The following is a 20,802-nucleotide window of genomic DNA, read 5'->3' as shown; positions in this document are numbered from 1 at the left end:
TCCGGCTTCGCATCGCCTCATGGTCCCCTTTAGCGGGAGATGGTGTAATTTTTTTCATTACTGTCATTATAATTTGTTTGCTTAGGTCTTTTGGAAATAGGGCTGACAGCTTACTTACATGGGCACCACGGAAGCAAAACGGGTAGTTCTGTTTCAGGAGACTGAATGCTCTGCTGTAACTTTCTGTGCTTTGCGCACTGTGAAGCAGTACCACAATAGGCAGGGCACCCACTGGAGTGGCAACGAGCACCACTGTCACATTGGTTTGAGACTCATCATAGGAAGCTGTAGAGTCCAGGAGCACAATTTCCCTTGCAGCATCCAATGCCTGTGTTCATCTCATTATCGGTGTTACCACCAGCACTGCCCAGCAGCTGTCATCCTGGGACTTTGAAGTCTTCACACCAACTCCTGCAAAGAACAAAGCAGGGTATAGATATAAAACCTGTCATTGTTACACACTACTTTCAAAAGAAAAGATAGGCACTTGAATGAAAGCAAATATACATAGACCAGAACACTCGTACAAAAATTAAAATGCAACTAGAAAAACACACTACCAAATAAATCGAACGGACAATTAGACCAGGGAAAACATGGTAATGGTTGTCTTTGACTGTAGTGTACTCATTTTGGCATAAATTGAAATGATGTGAATGAAAAATCACATTTTCAGTCGGCGGGATCTGAACCCACTACTTTCGAAATTGAGCTACGGCGGAAGGCGTTTCCCCGTCCACTTCGTAGGCTATTTCTGGTCATCTCTACGAGATGTATTCTATGAGTATGTCCTGGAATCCACGATGCTCTCTTCTTATCCTTCAGCGTTACACTAATGTTTGTTTTTGTTACTATTTTGACCCAAGGTTTCAATCCGTCGTTAGTTGCCAAGTTAATTTTTAAATGCAGCGATTCCACTGCTGCGCCAACTGCGCCAAAGTGCGCCAAATTGTATATACTGCGCCATCCTGATAATATCGACGAAAATTGCGCCAAACTGCACCAGAGCCAAGGGTTTGGGGGCGTCTATCACCGGCAATCGCACCGCCGGCGCATGAAAACATGTGCAGTTTGATCTTGGAGCTGTCACACTTACAACCACGCACCAAGAATTATTACGCTGAATAAACAGCGCTCGCGCATGCGTGCCGAGTAAGCCGTGATGCCATGCACGGTGCCGACGCAGCTTCTGTTCTGCAAGTCGGCTTGACAGCAAAACGCGCTCTCCGCTGACGCTCGTGACGTCTAGGCCAATCGGCAGCGTGAAAGTATGGCGGCGGTTCATCGGCGGACGTCATCTGTTCCAGAAACACCGCTGATAGCTCGTTTCAAGCGTCGCATGGCACGTAATGAAAGCAATGTTCAGTAATAACTACACGCGTGCCACTAAAATGTCTGTCACTTCTCTTTCTGGACATCGCGGAATGAAGTATGGGATCACTAGCAAAATATATATGGTAAAATATCAAATTTTCAGTGCTTCGCGTCTATGGAAGAGCACGTGAAGGGTGGGAACGCATTGACACTTTTCCTCACATATACTATATCCATGGATCTTCATCCAGAAGACCTTTTTCATAATTCCTTCCACCAGCACATCCGGGTTTTTAATCACTCTGCCGTAAATACCCCTTAGAAGGCCCTGCCCTTTCGAGGTCGTCAGTGTTAGTGTTCCGATTCGAATTCTTTGCTTGTTTTTTTAAAAGAGTCACAGTTTCACTGTACGGGTGAAGCAATGAATGCGATAGCAAGGATACGATCTCGCGTAACTGTACAAAACGCTGGTGTAAGAGAGCACGGCCGCTCCAGGGAGAGATGCTCTTTCCGCACCAGCGATCGCGACCGCGCCCTTAGAATCAAAGTTCAAAGTTGCTGCCCTAGCGGCAGCCCCCTTCCTCTCGCGTCTTTTCATGCACATTCAAGAAGGGCGCGGGGTTTCCTCTCTGCTTCGACGGCAGGCCTCCGAGCGGGATGATGTTATCGCATGCACTCTCCGAGCGACGAAGATGGGCCGGCTCGTTTGATCTCTGCTTCAGCCGCGTTCGTCGGCCGCGCTCGCGCACTTTTACTCGCGGGAAAACATACGATGTGCGGGGGGATGCTATCAATTTGGACTTTATACGGGACATGACGGCAAAAATCCTTCGAGAGTGTCCATATAATTGCCATCGCAATAAAATCTCATCTTGTTAATAAAAACACGCCTCCTGGTCGGAGCAGGCGCAATGGCGTTTTAATATGCTCAGCTGTCAGTAGCGAGCCCGTCGCTGACGGCCAACTGTGAAGCGGCTTCGCCATGTTACTCGTCCGCCTCTCGCTTTCCAGGGTCAATAACTGACGGTTAAAAACACTCAGTTTCGCTTGCAATCAATGCGATACCAAAAAATTGTATTGTTATACGCAGTAAGGCTAGCAGCTAACTCTATTGGATCCGATCTCGCGTAGCTGAACGAAACGCTTGTTTAAGAGAATATGGCCATCCAGGAACCGAAGCGGTTTTCGTTTTGTGAGTTCTCTAAATGCAAAGTAGGCATTGAGAGCACAGCAAGTTTACGAGCCGTGTCCCGATGCCTCAAGATAGCGCGCGCCAGCGACTGAGCGCTTCGAGCGATGTCATCCCGCCACCCTTCCCCTGGCGCCCCTTCATGCTCGTTACTAAAGACAGGCGGGGCGTTTTCTCGCTGTTTGTTCAGCAATCGACGGCAGGCCCGCACGCGGGAAGATGTTATCGCATGGGCACTCCGTACGACGGAGACGGCCGGCTCGTTTAATCTCTGCTTCAGCCGCGTTCGTCGCCATCGCTCGCGAGCTTTTACCCGCGGGTAGAATGCGCGGGGTGATGTTATCAATTTAGACTTTATACGGAAAATTACGGCAACGGCGACGGCAAAACCCCGTCGAGAGTGTCCATATAATTGCTATCAGAACAAAATTTTTTAAAAATCAGGAGCCATTCCACTCTGTGAAGTGAATGATAAGCGAAGCTGTTTTGCGCACGGCACAGAGGTGACATGATAGGGGACAGTTTGGTATGTAAGGCCAGATTGTTAACGGCCAGGCTATTAACATTCAATACGCAATATAAATGCGAAAGCCTTAGATCTACGCTTCACCAAACACGGAAATTGATCGTCGGCAGCGTGAAACGATTTATGCAAAGAATAATCACCACGTGATGGCGTCATCATGACGTCATAGATCGTCAAAACTTGTGACGTCATAGATCGTCAGACCTTGTGACGTCATCATGGCGTCACATATTGTAATGTCACGTGATGGCGTCATGCTTCCGTGATCGGTGAGCCGGTCATGGAGGTAGTGCAAAACCAGGTGATGTGCAGAAAGCTTGCAGAGAGGGAGGGGGGATCAACACATCGATCGAGAAGAAAAAGAACCTGGCTTTCACCTTGGAGTCGTCTTAGGGGAATGCATTAGAAATAGTGTGACTTTGGCTTTGAGGCACTGTTGTATGTCACGGCGTTTGTCTACCACGTCTGCTGATAACCACATAGATGTATTTAGAGTATTATTTCATAAAGTACAATTTTATTATTCCGGTATTTTGTTTATTTGATACTACTGAAAATAACCACTGAAGTGGTTAAGCCAGAACACTCAACTGCATGAGCCCTTATTTTTCTATTATCGAGGAAATATGGAGTTCTCCCGAGGTGATTTTTTCCATGAGGTTTGCAGTGAATCGAAATATTTTTAGCTCTTCATAAGAGCCCTGTTATATTTATTCAAGTGCTTGAATGTTAATGCAATTTGCTCCTCTAGTGCACTCCAATATGTAAAATTAGCTGCTCCAGAGTGCTCCGAGATGGAAAATTATCTGCTCCAAAGTGCTCCAAGATGGAAATTCTTGCTGCTCCAAAGTGGAAATATTGCTGCTCCGAAAATTTCTCCAAATCAGAAGTCCTCGGTCGAATCACTGTAAATGGGACTCTCTTTCTTAAACGAATTAACCTCTCAGCAAAATTTGTCATGGTAAAGTTACAGTTGGTGGTACGTCCGCAAAACAACAAATATTTAGACATTCACTGCCACACCTTTATTCATGCATATGTCTCATGCATATGTCAGTATTATGGCTCAGCAGCATCATGATACAAAACTACCTTAGAAATTAAAGTGATTACCTTCAGCAGAACTCCGCCTGGTTCGGTAGAAAACTTCGTACACAACAAGGAAAAAATTCCCCTCTTTACAAGATTTCAAAAAAAGTGACGTATTGTGGCCGTACGATAACAAAGGTGCACTATATGGGGGGACAACTTTTCTTGGCACTTCTGTGGAAGCCACAGAACCAACACGCATGCGTGCTAGCGCACCAAGGAGCAGTGCCTAATATTCCTGACAATTTTCTCATTTGCCTTGCTCAAATAAGCACTGCTTTATTTATTGCAAGGCATAAACAGTAATAGCAAGTAGTAGGTAAAATGAAGTTACTGTGTACTTTCAAACATTTCTTTTCTGCATGCCTGTTCCCTAAGTAAACATGATGTCCCCGACGTTTGTTGGTCTGTGTATGGCCACAAACGTGCCGTTTACTTATCCAAGAAAAATATACTCTAAAAAGTTGAGGACGCTTGAGTGTTGCCTTTAAGAGTAGAACGTGATAGTGTAATTGTGTTCCGTTCGTATCGCCTTTGCAATTGGCCGCCTGGCTTTGCTCTCTGATGGACACCTCAACTGTGCCACAAGGAAAGGAACGTCTGTATGCATGCAAAGTGGCCGTTTCAAAGTATCTTATAATGACTACTGCAAGTATAGTTGCAAAGTGCCCACTGCGACATAATTCATCCTTTTGCAAATAGGCGCCCGTAAAGCAACACCTGCACCTGTGCAGGTGCACAAGTTGTTTATGCTGCTGTTGGTAAGGATGATTAATTACGCCCGCATGCTTTGTAATCAATGGGCCTTTAAACAAATCACTAGCTGCGCAATTCACATGTTTTGATGCCTGGTGCGATTCTACGCTGCTGCCATGCAATATTACATGTATTAAAGGCACTCCTCGTAGTACATGACATTCGTATAGGGCGTTTTTCTGAAACAGCTTCAAGCATGGACGTGCCTCTACAGTAGAACACCAGCTTGCCACGCGGAAGTCCTGGGTTCGATTCCTACTTGAACAAAACATTTTTTTTATTTCTTTTTTTGCATCTATCTCGAATTTCTTTTGGCTGATGGACAGTGCTGATTTTTCGCTCACAAGCAACGACACCAGCGCCGACACTGAATTTTTTGCGAAACAAGCTCTTTAACGCCGCCGTGTTAAAATTTGACAATGATGTGTACCATGAACAATCGAAATGTCTTTCTCCCGCGAAAAATTTTCATAAGTTTTCATGTTTTTTTTTAATGTGTTAATGCTGCAAGCAAGCAAACCTGAAAATGGAAGTGAAGTCAGCCACAAGCTGCTGTACAGCTCGCTGAGTAACATGATTGTGCAGAAGCCCCACCTCCATAGCCTTCGCTCCACTGCAGAGATGAGCTGTCCCCGAGTATCATAAAATGTAAGAGGGACACCGCTGTTACAAATGCCGCGCTGTTTTTTCCTTCACAATGTTGAATCACCAACTAGCCCAAATTTCTCTTCTATGGACACCGACTACAAACAAAACGCTTCGGCTCCGCTAACGGGAGCCTTGTTCACAATGAGACACCTTTTTCGCATTCTTTATCATAGCCTGTGTCCATCTTTTACATTTTATGAAGTTACTTCCCAACCAGGCAGGCTTCCGTCAAAAGCTGGACTTCGCTCTCCTCGAGTATAATAGCCATCATCAGATATTCAGAATATTTGTTGCAGAGAACCTAATTCACAAACTATGATTTCTTATCCAATTCGTTTAAACGTTTGTTTTATGGTATAGGTGTGAACAGAGAAATTTTAATGTGTACTCATAAAAACCCTACTGTGTTGTGTGCATCGATCCAACTCCAAAGGTTTTTTCCTGGCTGGAAATAAGGTGCACCAGATTGAGCTGATGACATCATGGTGTACTTGCACTTGTAGAAAAAAATGCACTCTTCAATGAATGAGAAAAAGCTTTCTGGAGTGGGTCACAGATGAACGAAGCACTAGTGCAGGTTGTATACAAAATCAAGCCTATTCAGGTGGTTGCCATAGGGAACCAGCGCTGGAGTTTCCGCGATGCGGGCAGTGCCGCCCTGGCGGTCAAAGAGCGCATACTCCAGCCACTCCAGCGGACGAGAGTGGCGACTGGTTGAGCCGATGCGGGCGCGTATCGTCAAAACAAAACCAAAGGACGCTGGCGCTACTGTTGCGCATTCAAGTGCCACAATACGTAAAAATGGGGGAGGACGTATCATTCTATGCTTTTCTTTCTAAAACATATAAATAGGAACGGATGCGGCGTTGCATCCCGGCTGTCAGGCGAGCACAGTATGTTCTGCTCTTGCTCTCTTGCCTAGTGGCGTCGGGCTGGTCTCTAAACCAAATTGCGCGTGTCTGCTAGATTTATTCGTTAGTGAGGGCCACCAGTGGAAACCGCGGCCAACAAGCACAATTTAATCGGTGTTTTGTCGTCAATAAAGCATACATATTATGCAGCATGCGGCATATGTAACAATATTTTCATCTGACCACCACCAAGCTCCTTCTGATGCCACCGCGTGCAGTGAATATGATACGATAGGCAGGTAGTCTACATTATTTGCAAACGGTTAAGCAGAAGGAAAGCTGTCTGTCTACGAGATGCGTACGGGGGCACGTTCGCCGAAGCCGCTGAACTGTTATGAGAAATACGCACGCGATGGATGCCTCCGTTGAACTTCACTTGTGCTACAGACAGAACTCTTGACACGAACAAAGCAGCGAACTACTCGAAGCTTAGCTTTCTGGAGTCAGCCGATGCGGTAAAGCTTCTTTGTGCATTGGCTGCCGCGGCAAAGTGACATCGCAATTGATGCCTCGCTAGAAAATGGTCAAATGGCTTGGATTTTTACTCGTTGTTTAATTCGCCTAACGTACTGTGTTAGTTTTTTCGCTTGCCTGTGTCTGTTTAGAATAAACGTGTTTGATCAACATCGCCAATTGCTGGCGTTTTACGTGCCAAACAAGGTATGATTATGAGGCACGCCGTAGTGTGGGAATCATGATAAATTTTGACGGCTTGGGGTTCTTTAATGTGCACATAAATCTCAGTACACTCTAAGAAAAAAAACACAGCATATCCACGAGGTGAATGATGGTGAGGTGGGCGAAGCTCCGGAGGTTATGGGTGATACCGTTAATCTTCCGAGAAGTTCGCCCGATAAAATCATCATGCAACCACGTGAGGTACGGTGAAGATCTCGTTCCTGATGCCAGAAACCGCGGTGAGGTCATCATCGAACCAAAGTCGATCACACACGTCGCAACTGTGGCCAAATGAATGAGCGAGAAATTCCCGCTCGAACCGCGCGTCGGCTCCTTGAATGTGAGACCGCTGGCGCCGCTTGGTCGCCGCTTCCCGCGCACGAGCACCATCAAGGTCTGCCAGGTGCCGCGCTCGCTTCGCCGCTGCTTCTCGGGCTCGCCTTTCGGGGTCCGCTGCTCGAAGTGCACGTTGCGCCGCGGCGTCATTGGCGCGCACCGTCACAGGATCCGCCAGGCGCCGCGCTCGATTCGCCGCGGCGCTCGCTTCGCCCACCAACGATCCGACACGTACGGCGACGATCCAGGAGACTGAGAGAGGCACTCGTTCCCCGCGCACCAGGCACAGCCCGCGCAGCAGCCTGTCGGAGAGTAGCGGCACTTCCACCGCCATCTTGTGGCGATTCACACAAGCGCACTATTGCACACACTTCTATTGGACTAACGCCATCTAGGAAATGAGACGAGAAATGGTGATGACGACACAGATTGTGTGCAGCGCCATCTAGAATATCATCACTCAACTGCAGTTTGTATGTACTATCGCGCTCAGTATGAGCTACATCCCGCGAGCGCGTGGCCGAGCGCTCTGCAAGGTTGTACAGTGGCGCCAATCTTGGCATATTTTCGAGTTATCGGGAGAAAGTTTGGCTGCTCGTGCGAGCGCGTATCGCCCCCACTTGCTTTCTTTCACGAGCGAAGTTATCATTTTCGAAGCTGATATCACCGCTGGGCAAAACGAGGGCGAGGGAGAACGCAAGTGCAGGCGATGCGCGTTCGCAGGAACAGCCAAACTCTCTCCCAATAACTCGAAAATATGCCAAGATCGGCGTCACTGTACAACCTTGCAGAGCGCTCGGCCACGCGCTCGCGGGATGTAGCTCATACTGAGCGCGATAGTACGTCTATAAGACAGCGACATATATTATACTGTTCGGAAGATACTGCCGGTTACGCCTGACGCGTGACAAGGTTAGACTAAGAGGAGCTACGCCCCTAAAAATCTAGTATTTGAGGAGTATTTCTGCCACACAACAAGAACCGTCATCCACCTCGCGTACTTTCCTCGCATTATCACCGCGGTCCCGCAAATTCCTGGTGACGAACGGCGCTAGTTATCAGCGTCACATAGCATACTTGATTCGAAAGTGACGAGAGCCGGGTTTTCAATAAAGGAAATGCGATCAAGCCAGGTGACGATTATTGTTGCGTGGCAGAAATACTCCCCGAATACTCGTTTTTTTCTTGGAGTGTACGCGGGTGTTCTTTTTATTTAAACCCCATCAAAATGCGGCCACCGTGGCCGGGAATCTATACCGCGCCCTCGAGCATAACAGCGCGCCACCATACATGCTATGCTAGCACGGTGGTTTGCTTGATCAACGTCCGCGTGCATACATACCGCGGGCTGGGCATACATACCACGGCAGAAAAACGTTGACGCAGCTACCCCTTGCCTCTTACTTTTTTTACTGCAGTAGTGGGCATCTGGTATCGACGCAGCACGCAATGGAGGCCTGTGAGCCTGCACTAGCTTGACACGAATCCCAGGACGCAAGCAGAAAATGGTGACGACGGAGTCGTGACCACGGCACAGCACTGTCTCTTCGACACCTTATGCACAGACGTAGTCTGCTTTGCAGGGCTTCTCTCCGTTTTCCAGTGCTTTCCTGAGAAAGTAACATTCAGACAAAGCTACTTTTTTCTCAACCATAGAGCAGTAATACTGGCGCAATGGCTGCTCGAGCTGTTCGTGCCAAAATGAAGCACGGGAACGGCGCACGCGCGTGCGCTCACCGCGTTACAGTGCGGCCGTCGTCTGAGCCCGAGCGGCATGGCCTCCGAGATAAGCCGGTGGCGCGGAGGCCATGCGAGCGGCTGAGTTATGTCGCGACTCCCCGCCAGCCGCCTTATTCGACGTGCCACCTATCCAGCGCTGGTTTCCCATTGCTGGCACCTTGCTTACCAGATGCTGCTATGTGCTTTGGTTCTGGAGCAAAGCAGAGTATGCTGACCATCCAACGGTATGACCCGTTGCTATCAACTCTTCGCACCTGATGCTAGAGTTTTGCTTGTGAAAGGCTCCCTTGAGCGTCTTCTCATGAGTACAAGTATGCTGCTACAGTGTATGTTTTCATATCTGGCAAGGTTTTTGTAGGAGCTACATAAAATAACCCTATTAATGTTACTTGGAAAACTGTTCAGAAGTCACGAGCACTGAAAACAAACACTGTTAGCAAACTAGTCTGATGGGCAGAGCAAAAGTGTACATTTTTGTGAACATCTGCATTAGTAGCTCAATCTGTTTGACGTGTAATGCATGTGTGTAGAAGAATGGATGAACACTGGTGCAGGATAGGAACTGTTGCAAGTCCATGGATGGGGCCTTTGTCCTACAGCGGCCGTCGACAAACGATAGTAATGACTAGGCAATAGCGCACATTACTAAGTGTATTTTTAACATGTCAAAGAAACAATGAACAATTTCAAGTGGAATTTATGTGCATTTTTTCGTCACTTACTGAAGCATGGGTTGCCATTCCTCCAATTTTGTTTATACAGTGAAACCTCGGTGATACGATCACAGCTCATACGAATTTCGGGCTGATACGAATTTTTCGTTGGTCCCGGCCAAGGCCCATTGGCCTGCAGTGTAATGGAGTACGGTTGTTGCGAACCGATTATCACCCAGGGACGTTTGATACGAACGTACGCAACCGCCCAGGTACGAAGAGGCGCTGTCCGCGCTGTCGCGGAAGACGCGCCAAGCACATGCGAGCGCGGGAACGCAAGCATGGGCATGCGCGCCGCATCGCCAAATCGTCAGAATCACGGTGTAAGAAAAAAATTACAGTATATCCACGGGGTGAATGATGATGAGTGGGGCGAAGCTCCGGAGGGCATCATCGGTAAACCGTGAATACGAGTAATTTGCCCCACTAAAGTAAACACGTGAGAAATGTTAAACATCAAACTTTCTCGCATCGGCTGCTCAACAGTCACCTGTGAAGCGCCGGCGGTGGCCATTTCTCCTGATGTAGGGCTTGGCTGGAGAAGTTCCAGAGGGATGGCCTCGGGACTAACGCCTCGCAGTCGGCGACTGTAGCGGTGGACAGGAGTATCCACTGCAGGAACGGGTTGCGGGATCGGACTGGCAGAACCGCTTCGTGAAGGGGTGGTGAGCATCAGGCATTGAAGTCCGAAGAACCAAAGACCCGAGCGTCGTATTCCTCAGAGAAATCGTGGTTGCTGCTCGAGCTTCCCACTTCGTCGTCCTCAGTTATCTAGCCGGCTTTGAACACGTCCGAAGAACCGAAGACCCGAGCGTCATCTTCCTCAGAGAATTCGTGGTTGCTGCTCGAGCTTCCCACTTCGTCGTCCTCAGTTATCTAGCCGGCCTTGAGCCGTGTTTTCATCATATACAAGTACCGCGATCTAGCGGACACTCCACGAACTAATCATATACAAGTACTGCCATCTAGCGGACACTCCGCGAACTAAACGAGAGGTGGCTACTAGATACATCGGGGACGCACGACCCATGGCTTAAGGAGCTTCGCCCCTAAAACACTTTTCTGATGGTCAGAATAAACCTTCAGAGACGCGTCACGGCCTCCGAGATTGTGTGCGTGAATTTTTGAGGCTCTTATGTGCCTCCGTGTGAATTCGCGTTTAGATTACAGAGGACATGTACATTAGCGCTATGCTCTGTTTTTCTAACGCGTCGACGCGGGCTGCTGTCGTTGTATTGTGTTTACACGTGCCTGCCTCGTACATCAGACATCCTATGAAAGGTGGACGAAGACCGAAAGAAGGCGAGAACAGTCTTGGTGAAGGAGTCAGGCCTCACAACGTCAACATGCGCGACCGTTGGGGTTGCACTTGTGCGGGCACGGCCGTAAATCTCCCAAAAATTATCCCCAACACCTCCGCGATAACAAAATCAGAACAAAGGACCATGTGTGTAGTTTTGTGGCCTTGATCCATCGCGTGAAAGCATTTCTTTTGGTACTTTCGCTGCAGTAATCCGGTCGCATGCAAAAAAGCAAACTAACATATGGAAGGGGCTGCTGTTGTCGCGGGTCACAACGCACCTAGTTCATTAATTAAATACGCACGTACGGACCTTATATTTACGAGTGATGGTATGATTGCCGACGTCTAAAAACTTAACTGACAATCATTCAGGGTTCTTCCTGACGTTGCTGCGGCGCTGAAAAACAATAAATGAAAATGTACGCCAGCTTTCTTTTGCCACATGCTAATTTTTCATGCTTTCTGGTGATACGAATTTCGGATGATAGGAATATTTTTGGTGGTCCCGTGAGATCCGTATCACCGAGGTTTCACTGTATATGCACAGAAGTGTTTTGTACAGGTGTGCTATTAGCATTAGGTTAACAATTGAAACCGACATAAAATTAAGCCAAGGAAAGCATAGGGGACGTTATTTGTTGCTTCTTAACTGTATTGTAATCATTCTCACTTGAATTGAAAGAAATTAAAATAGACGAAAAATTACCCTTTCTGTCAGTGGGATCTGAACACACAACCTTCGAATTACGTGTCGGATGCTCTACCATTTGCGCTACAATGGAGGGCACTTCCTCGTCCACTATTATTTTGTAGGGTATTTATGTGTGCCTAATACCTGGGAGTGTTAGCCCAGCACCACTCAAAGCAAAGGTGAGTGTGGCACACTCTTTTTGCCAGCCTTCTTGCATAGCTCCGACAGAAAAGACGAGCCTCTCGGACAATTCTCCTACTTGAGTATTAGTGTAGGCACACTGAACAAGTTCACTCTAATTTTTTGCCTTGGAGTGTGCTCATCCATTTTCTATAAACAGATAATTGAAAAATCTGGTAGGGTTATTTTTTTTTAGAATTTCTTGTACTGCATAGGATAAATTTTTGCAATTAATTTCTGTTTACAGAAAAATTGCTTAAAGAGGCTCTGTGATACCTTTGGAACTACTCCGGATTGCATTTTGCATGAAAAACACGAACACGAAGGGAAGAACCACGAGCGCTCGTCTCGTGGTTGTTCCCTTCGTGTTCATGTTTTTCATGCAAAATGCAATCCGGAATGCAATACCAACTCGCCCAACGCTTAGTTCTTTTGACCTACCTAAGTTAGGCTTGCCCAGTTGCAAGATGATGTAGTGCTGAGCATCTGACTCAAATATTAAGTACCCGTGTGCAGTCCTCATACAACAATCAGACTGAGATAATCGCTGCAGTGAGGCTGTCTTAGATTTTTGTTATGCCAGCCGTTTCCACGTCTCCCAGAGACTTTAATATTTGCATAACGAGCTACAAGGCTGCTCACTTGTCATACACCTACCATCTGTATATTCTTGTGCTTTATTTTCATGGATCTTATAAGCAGCTCGTCAGGGCAAGAAAGCAGGCACCCTCACTTTCCTCAGGCACACATGCAGGTTTTCTCAGAAATGCAACAACAGTGCAATGCGATCAATTACGCCGCTTCCAAAGAGCACCAGGGCAACTGAATGACAACAATGTGCCTCGCCTCGTCTACCTCTATACTCCGTTCCACACATCAGGTGCAACAATGTGGAGGCCTGCGAGACTTCTTGCAGTATATGCGTTCACATCAAGAAATATTTAAATGTCCTTATCATTTAGAAGAGGATTTTCTTTTCATTTTTGCAATGAGTGCTAACTGAAAATGTTTTGTATCTAACAAATAAGAAATGCTGTTGTACGTCTGTTATTACGTAGCTACATTGCTTAGCATGTAGTTGCTTTCATTCGCAGCCCGTCCTGGCGAGTCATGCACAGGCTTCTCCTCGGCTTGCACGAGCGTTTGAGAACGTCAAAAGCTCCGGCATGAGACGCCTGGAGTTGTACATTCTGCTGGCCGAACTTCTTGCATAGCTTCTACAGCTTTGCACCTGATGTGCAAAGCGGACTATAGCTCATTTTTCCCAATAAGAATACATGTTGGTGTTTTATATCCCCAAACCACGACATGATTGTGAGGGACGCTTTAGTGCAGGGCTCTGGAAATTTTCACCATCTGGTTTTCTTTAACGTGCACCTAGATCTAAGCACATGGGCCGCTACATTCCGCCTCAATCGAAATGCGGCCACCGTGGCCGCTAATTTTCACCAGTCCATATTCTTTGGACAAAGAGAAAATGTCCTTGCATGCCCCGCGGCAGGCATTCTGTGATTGCTTAGACAGGTGTTGCAGGTTTCATTTTTACATTTACCTGACTGCATAGAAACAAAGTCTAGTGAAGCACACAGCGTCAGGACTACAATACAACAGATACGGAGATTATAATTAACTAGTCATCTATGGAGCTACCACGGAAGAAGACAACTTACCGCGTTGGGTATAGGCTGGCATTTTTTAAGCCAGCTTGATCAGTGGGTCATCACCGTCCTCACCTCACCAGTGGGTCATCACCTTCCTCCAAATTTCACTAGCGTTTCACTAGCTTTATATACACCAAAATTGGTATCTTGCGACGTGACTGTGTAGCGAACATAAATAACACGAGTTACCATGAAAATCATGACACGCATGTCATGTACAGCATGACCTACGTGCCACGCTCATGGCGCGCTGGCGGCCGGTTCGCTAGCTTGATCTACCCCGAAATTGGTATTGAGTGACGTGACTGTGTGACGAACATAAATAACACGCGAGTTAACATGAAAATCATGACACGTATGTCATGTACAGCATGACTTACGTGCCACGCTCATGGCGCGCTGGCGGCCGTTTCGCTAGCTTTGTATAGACCAAAATTGATATCTTGCGACGTGACTGTGTAGCGAACATAAATAACACGAGTTAACAGGAAAATTATGATATGCATGTCATGTACAGCATGACTTACGTGCCACGCCCATGGTGCGCTGGCGGCCGTTTCGCTAGCTTGATCTACACCAAAATTGGTATCTTGTGACGTGACTGTGTGACGAACATGAATGACACGAGTTAACATGAAAATCATGACACGCATGTCATGTACAGCATGACTTACGTGCCACGCCCATGGTGCGCTGGCGGCCGTTTCGCTAGCTTTATATACACCAAAATTGGTATCTTGCGACGTGACTGTGTAGCGAACATAAATAACACGAGTTAACATGAAAATCATGACACGCATGTCATGTACAGCATGACTTACGTGCCACGCCCATGGTGCGCTGGCGGCCGTTTCGCTAGCTTTATATACACCAAAATTGGTATCTTGTGACGTGACTGTGTGACGAACATAAATGACACGAGTTAGCATGAAAATCATGACACGCATGTCATGTACAGCATGACTTACATGCCACGCTCATGGCGCGCTGGCGGCCGTTTCGCTAGCTTTATATACACCAAAATTGGTATCTTGCGACGTGACTGTGTAACGAACATAAATAACACGAGTTAACATGAAAATCATGACATGCATGTCATGTACAGCATGACTTACGTGCCACGCTCATGGGGCGCTGGCGGCCGTTTCGCTAGCTTGATCTACACCAAAATTGGTATCTTGCGACGTGACTGTGTAACGAACATAAATAACACGAGTTAACATGAAAATCATGACACGTATGTCATGTACAGCATGACTTACGTGCCACGCCCATGGTGCGCTGGCGGCCGTTTCGCTAGCTTGATCTACACCAAAATTGGTATCTTGTGACGTGACTGTGTGACGAACATAAATGACACGAGTTAACATGAAAATCATGACACGCATGTCATGTACAGCATGACTTACGTGCCACGCTCATGGCGCGCTGGCGGCCGTTTCGCTAGCTTTATATACACCAAAATTGGTATCTTGCGACGTGACTGTGTAACGAACATAAATAACACGAGTTAACATGAAAATCATGACATGCATGTCATGTACAGCATGACTTACGTGCCACGCTCATGGGGCGCTGGCGGCCGTTTCGCTAGCTTGATCTACACCAAAATTGGTATCTTGCGACGTGACTGTGTAACGAACATAAATGACACGAGTTAACATAAAAATCATGACACGCATGTCATGTACAGCATGACTTACGTGCCACGCTCATGGCGCGCTGGCGGCCGTTTCGACGTGACTGTGTAACGAAGATAAATAACACGAGTTAACATGAAAATCATGACACGCATGTCATGTACAGCATGACTTATGTGCCACGCTCATGGCGCGCTGGCGGCCGTTTCGCTAGCTTGATCCCCGAAGTTGGTATTGCGCGACGTTACTGTGTGACGAACATAAATAATAGGAGTTAACATGAAAACCATGACATACAAGACGATGTATTCAGCTCTTTGCTGGCTGCTTCGCATTACATCGATTCCCACAATGCGTGGGATCTGCCGTCTTTTTTTTGTGTGTGTGTTTTGCAAATATTGACTGTCTGTGGCGTCGGCTGTCGTATTTTTGTTTCCGTATTCGCTTTACTGCATTTATCATAATTTCAAGTTTTGTTAGTTTTATTTCTATTTTGTATTTTTAGTTTTCATATGTGCGTTGAATATGTTACTTTATTGCTTTATTTTGGTTGTTTGCATACTTTGCTGTTCCTGTTTATCTTTGTCATAAATCGGACATCACAGCCCCTTAAAGCATTACGGGAGAGGGCGCTCCCTCGTCCACTTTGTGCGGTATCTATCTGCGTTTAATCCCTCAGAGTGTTACCAGCGCCACTCGTAGATAAGGCGGCGAGTGTGAAACACTATTTTTGCCAGAAAGCTTCACGAGGCAGGACGAAGCCCTTGCTATGAAAATGCGAAAGAAGAATAGTTCGAGAGACTCAGTTATTTGTTAGAAAACCAACAGCCAATTAAGCCAAATAAAACATTGGGGACATTATTTGTTGCTTTTTTTAAACTGCGATGTAATAATTATAGCCCATATTCAAAGGAATCCAAGTAGACGAAAAAACACCCTTTGCATCGGTGGGATCCGAACCCACAACCTTATAATTACGGCGACGATTTGCGCTTGCTAACACTCCCAGGGATCAAGCTCACGTAAATACCCAAAAAAGTGGACGAGGGAGCGCCCTCCGTCGTAGTTTAATTCTTAGAGCATCAGACACGTAATGCGAAAGCTGTGGGTTCGAATCCCACCGAAAGAAAGTGTGCTTTTTCGTGCCATTTAAGTCCTTTCAATTTAGGTCATATTCGTTACACTACAGTTAAAAAACATCAACAAATAACGTACCTATGCTTTCCTTGGCTTGATTGTTGGCTTTCTACGAGCCCCTAGAACAATTCTTCTTTCCTCTTAAAGAATGCGGGTCGAAGAAGCTAGGGAGGAAATTTTCCTTTTAAATTAAATTCTTGGGTTTTACGCGCCAGAACCACGAAATGATTATGAAGCATGCTGAGTGTGGGATATCAGTTTTAGTTTTGACTACCTTGATGGAAACGTGTCATGGCATTTCGGCTACAAGAGAACTGCAGGCCGGTCTAGGAAAGGCCATGCCGTAAAGAGGTGGTGTCACCAAATTCTGAGGCTATAAAAAGCCTGCTGTAGGTTTTCTCTGTAAGCAAGGACGCTCAGCACGAAGTACTGCACGCAGCAAACGTTTAGAATATATTTTAATTCACTTCCAAAGTCTGTATAAATGCTCATTCTCGCGATCGAGACCCATCGCTAGCGCGACTGACACCGACGTCACTGCGTAGGAAGCGTAACGAAAGTTTTAGTGACGTCACACCACATTAAAGTGACGGGCAATGAGCGGTGACCTACAGCTCCGCTGCACCGGGCCGGTCAAGAGAGCATCAGGCCATCCTCTGTGAATTGCTCATTTTTTCTGAGCTTATTGCCGAAGTAGCCAACCTTGCTCGCGTTTTGCAAAGTGCTTCGCGTGAATAATTTTTCATTGCAACACATAGCATACAGGTAATCGTTGGCGACAATAAAACCCTTTTTATGATGTTTAAAATCATTTGAGTACTTTTCAGAACCGGCCTGAACACGAGCTTTTCTAATACTCTTCCAATGACGTCGGTATTAGTGCTGTGAAGCTCAAGTGAAAAAAAAAACTGGGTCGGGAACAGACTTGTACGCATTACAGTGAAAGAGCGTCAGCGATTACAATTACTTTTTAAAAGAAACTAACGGATTACGAAGAAAAAACTGAAAGCTAATCAATTGCTCAACAACGTGAGGTACCGGGTTATTTGGTTTTGCATAATTGTTAAACTGTGCTAAAGTTACAGGTACATATTTTTAGAGAGGGCGCACATAAAAAAACATGAAAAGCGCAAACTTTCAACTCGATTTGTGGAAAAGGCATCGAGTTATATGAACACGAGAAAACGGGTGCACAAGGGAGTTCTTTAAATATGTTTTCTTATTTTTAAATACTTATTATTTGCGTCTTGTGTCCTTATTTTATTCCCTCGTGTCCTTGCGCTTTCTCTCTCTCTCTCTCTCTCTCTCTCTATATATATATATATATATATATATATATATATATATATATATATATATATATATCCTTGCCGTGCGTAATACGCAGTCTCAGCGCCACGTCCTATCACGGCGAAACGAATTTTCACGCACGTCGCAAATGTTAGGGCACATTCGGCAAATTTTCACAGCAAATATTGGGATGTGTGGAACGAAAACGGAAAAGTGAAATTTGTGACCGGGACGGAATGTCCAACGAGACGGAATGTCCAACCGAGACTGAATGTCCAACGAGACTGTATGTCCAACGAGACTGGATGTCCAACCGAGACGGAATGTCCAACGAGACGAAATGTCCAACGAGACTGAATTTCCACTATTGGACATTCAGTCTCGTTGTACATTCCGTCTCGTTGGACATTCAGGCCGCAAGCGTTCTGGTGTTGGTAATACCCACGTTGAAGTTGGCAGCGTTACCCAACTTTAAACTGGTTATATAACACATATGCGCCTCTTCAATATATATGTGTGCGTATAAAATTTATACATATCTTTAGCGTCATTTTGTAACGTTTCTCTCCGTAAAAAGATTACTCCACAGTCACCTTCTCGCCGCATGCTTCACATAACGTCGACTTCCACGGTACGTGGGATCTGCCGAATTTTTATACTTTCCATTCGTCGAGTCAACGTTGCCTATGTCGGTTTTTCTTAACGCTCTAGCATTTAAATTACGGATGTCTTTTCTTGCCATTCCTGGCAACATATAAACTGTCAATCCCCTGTGGTGCATTCCCGTACACCGCGGCCCGTGGTAAACGGGTATGTGCCACACATGTCTAGAGGAACGCGTTTGACGACGTACGCGACAGGATTTTCACATTAGTCATGCCATGACCCGACAGTGATATTCGTGAAATCTTACCCTCCGATGTCAATTTTGGTCCACACCAAGTTAAGGAGGCGATCATGAGAGCACCCAGACGTAGGCGGATAGATAGATAGATAGATAGATAGATAGATAGATAGATAGATAGATAGATAGATAGATAGATAGATAGATAGATAGATAGATAGATAGATAGATAGATAGATAGATAGATAGATAGATAGATAGATAGATAGATAGATAGATAGATAGATAGATAGATAGATAGTATGGGGGCGCTCGGCGGCTGTGAGCGCATAGAAGACAACGACGATCGCGCGTGCGCTCGTGTCACGCGGCAGCCGCTGGCAGCTGGCAGTTTCGGCCGAGACTTGGACCAGTAAAGATGTGTCTTTTTGGGTCTCGGCCTCATCTCTGAAGGGTTCAGGGCTAGCTATAGCCGCAAAACCCTACATCTGGCGCCCAACGGGTAGGACCCCGCCCCGCCATGTTCTGCCCGGTCATCGCCCGCCGGATCCCAGCAGCTCCTGATTTCGGCCCCCGGCACGGCGATATCGCCTTCGCGGAGCTATGGGCGCTGAAACGAGCGTTCCTGGACATGGCCGCCTACGGGGTCTACGACCTGGTCCTACTACATCAGCCGGTCGAGACCCTCGTGTGCCTCTGCCTTTCCGGGAAAATGACACCCGACGAGCAGCGGCGTGCCATCATCGCCCTGGAGCACCTCGGTGCTTCCTTCGGCGTCCCGCTGCCCGTGCAGGTCAAGGAGGCTCTGGCGCGCTCGTGCGCCGCGGCGGCACCTGGCGCCGACGACGAAGGCGGCGACGACGCGTGCGCTGGCGAGGGCCCGGAGAACGTGAACGCCGCGCAATCCACGGCGGCGGTCGAGATCTCCGGGAACGAAGCCGATGACTTCCGAGGCGGCGAGGAGGAGACCGGTGAGTGTCGGACCGGCGAGCGGGAGGTCGCCGAGGTCGGCGTGGCGGCGCACGCCATGTGTGCAGACGCCGCGCGTCGAGACGACGTTGCGGACCCAGAAAGAGCAGCCAATGGCGCAAACAGTGAGGTTGAGAAGAAGAAAAGGAAGAAAAAGAGAGACCACGATGGGCGGCGCAGTGATGTGGAGGCCACGGAGAACGCAGGTGACGACAAATACGCTGAAGTGGACGAGGTGAGCGTTGCTTATGCGCCCGTTGACTGCCACGACGGCAACGAAGAGGCGGAGGAGTCCCGGGATGGCGAAGTAGCGGCCGTGGAGGAAAGGAAAGACGAAGACAACGCAGGAAGTGACGACGGCACTGGAAACTGGGAAGGAGTAGCCAATGGTGGTGCAGTGGACAAAGAAGACGAACTCGCACAGCATGGAGGCGTCAGCGGCGAGACAGCCCCAAATACAAAACGCGAACCGAAGAAGAACGTTAAGAAGGATGGTGGTCAAGAAAAGAACGGGGTAGAGAGTAAGAAGTACGAGAGTGAGGATGACGAAGAAGAGGCAGCCTCTGATGAGGTGGCTCCAACGGCAGCCGCCAACGAGGATGAGTCAGCTGACGGCAAGAACAAGAAAAACGCGGAGGAGGCTAACAACGACGGGGATTCAAGCAAGGCTCGGCAAGCAGATACCGAGGATGCCGACACTGATCACGAAAAGGAACCAGACGTCAACAACAGTAAAAGAGCAGGCAACCACAGACAGCGGCAACAAGGCGAGAAAGCGTCGGACGCTGAGGACAAGACGAGCTCAAGAAACGGAGGTCGCCAGCATTTAACGACTACCACCTGGAGGAGTGGCCGCCACCCCGACGTGGCTGGTCCTGGCGGCTACAACGGAAAAACACGACACAGCGAGTGACACAGCGCAACATCTACGACAACGGCACCAGCAACAAGCAACAACGTCAGCGCCAGGAGGTCTACCGTGACAACTCTGTGCCCGTTAGCTCGGTGGGTGTGGTGCTGCACCGGGCTCTCGCGGTCCTGCTCTCGCGGATGAACGTGGTCGTCAACCTGAGCGAGTCCGGTGAGCCTGCACAAGTCAGCGGCACAACCGCTACACAAGTCAGCGGTTATGACATCCGACAGCTCATGAGCTCCTACAAGGAGTTGTGGACGGACAGTTCTGGCAG

At 47.5% G+C, this 20,802-nt stretch overlaps 1 protein-coding gene across 1 annotated transcript; it reads left to right on the top strand.

The window, feature by feature from the left end:
* The first annotated feature begins 3,309 nt into the window (after positions 1-3,309).
* Positions 3,310-20,528, top strand: LOC119395172 (dentin sialophosphoprotein). Its single transcript, XM_037662453.1, has 2 exons — positions 3,310-3,315; positions 19,440-20,528. The coding sequence occupies exons 1-2, from the start codon at positions 3,310-3,312 to the stop codon at positions 20,526-20,528; spliced, it is 1,095 nt and encodes a 364-aa protein (XP_037518381.1).
* Positions 20,529-20,802: the final 274 nt, after the last annotated feature.

The sequence above is a fragment of the Rhipicephalus sanguineus genome, chromosome 5 (assembly GCF_013339695.2).
Source record: "Rhipicephalus sanguineus isolate Rsan-2018 chromosome 5, BIME_Rsan_1.4, whole genome shotgun sequence".
In the NCBI taxonomy this organism is placed as follows: Eukaryota; Metazoa; Arthropoda; class Arachnida; order Ixodida; family Ixodidae; genus Rhipicephalus; species Rhipicephalus sanguineus.
Note: the sequence above shows the minus strand (reverse complement) of the source record. Positions and strands in the feature narration are given on the sequence as shown.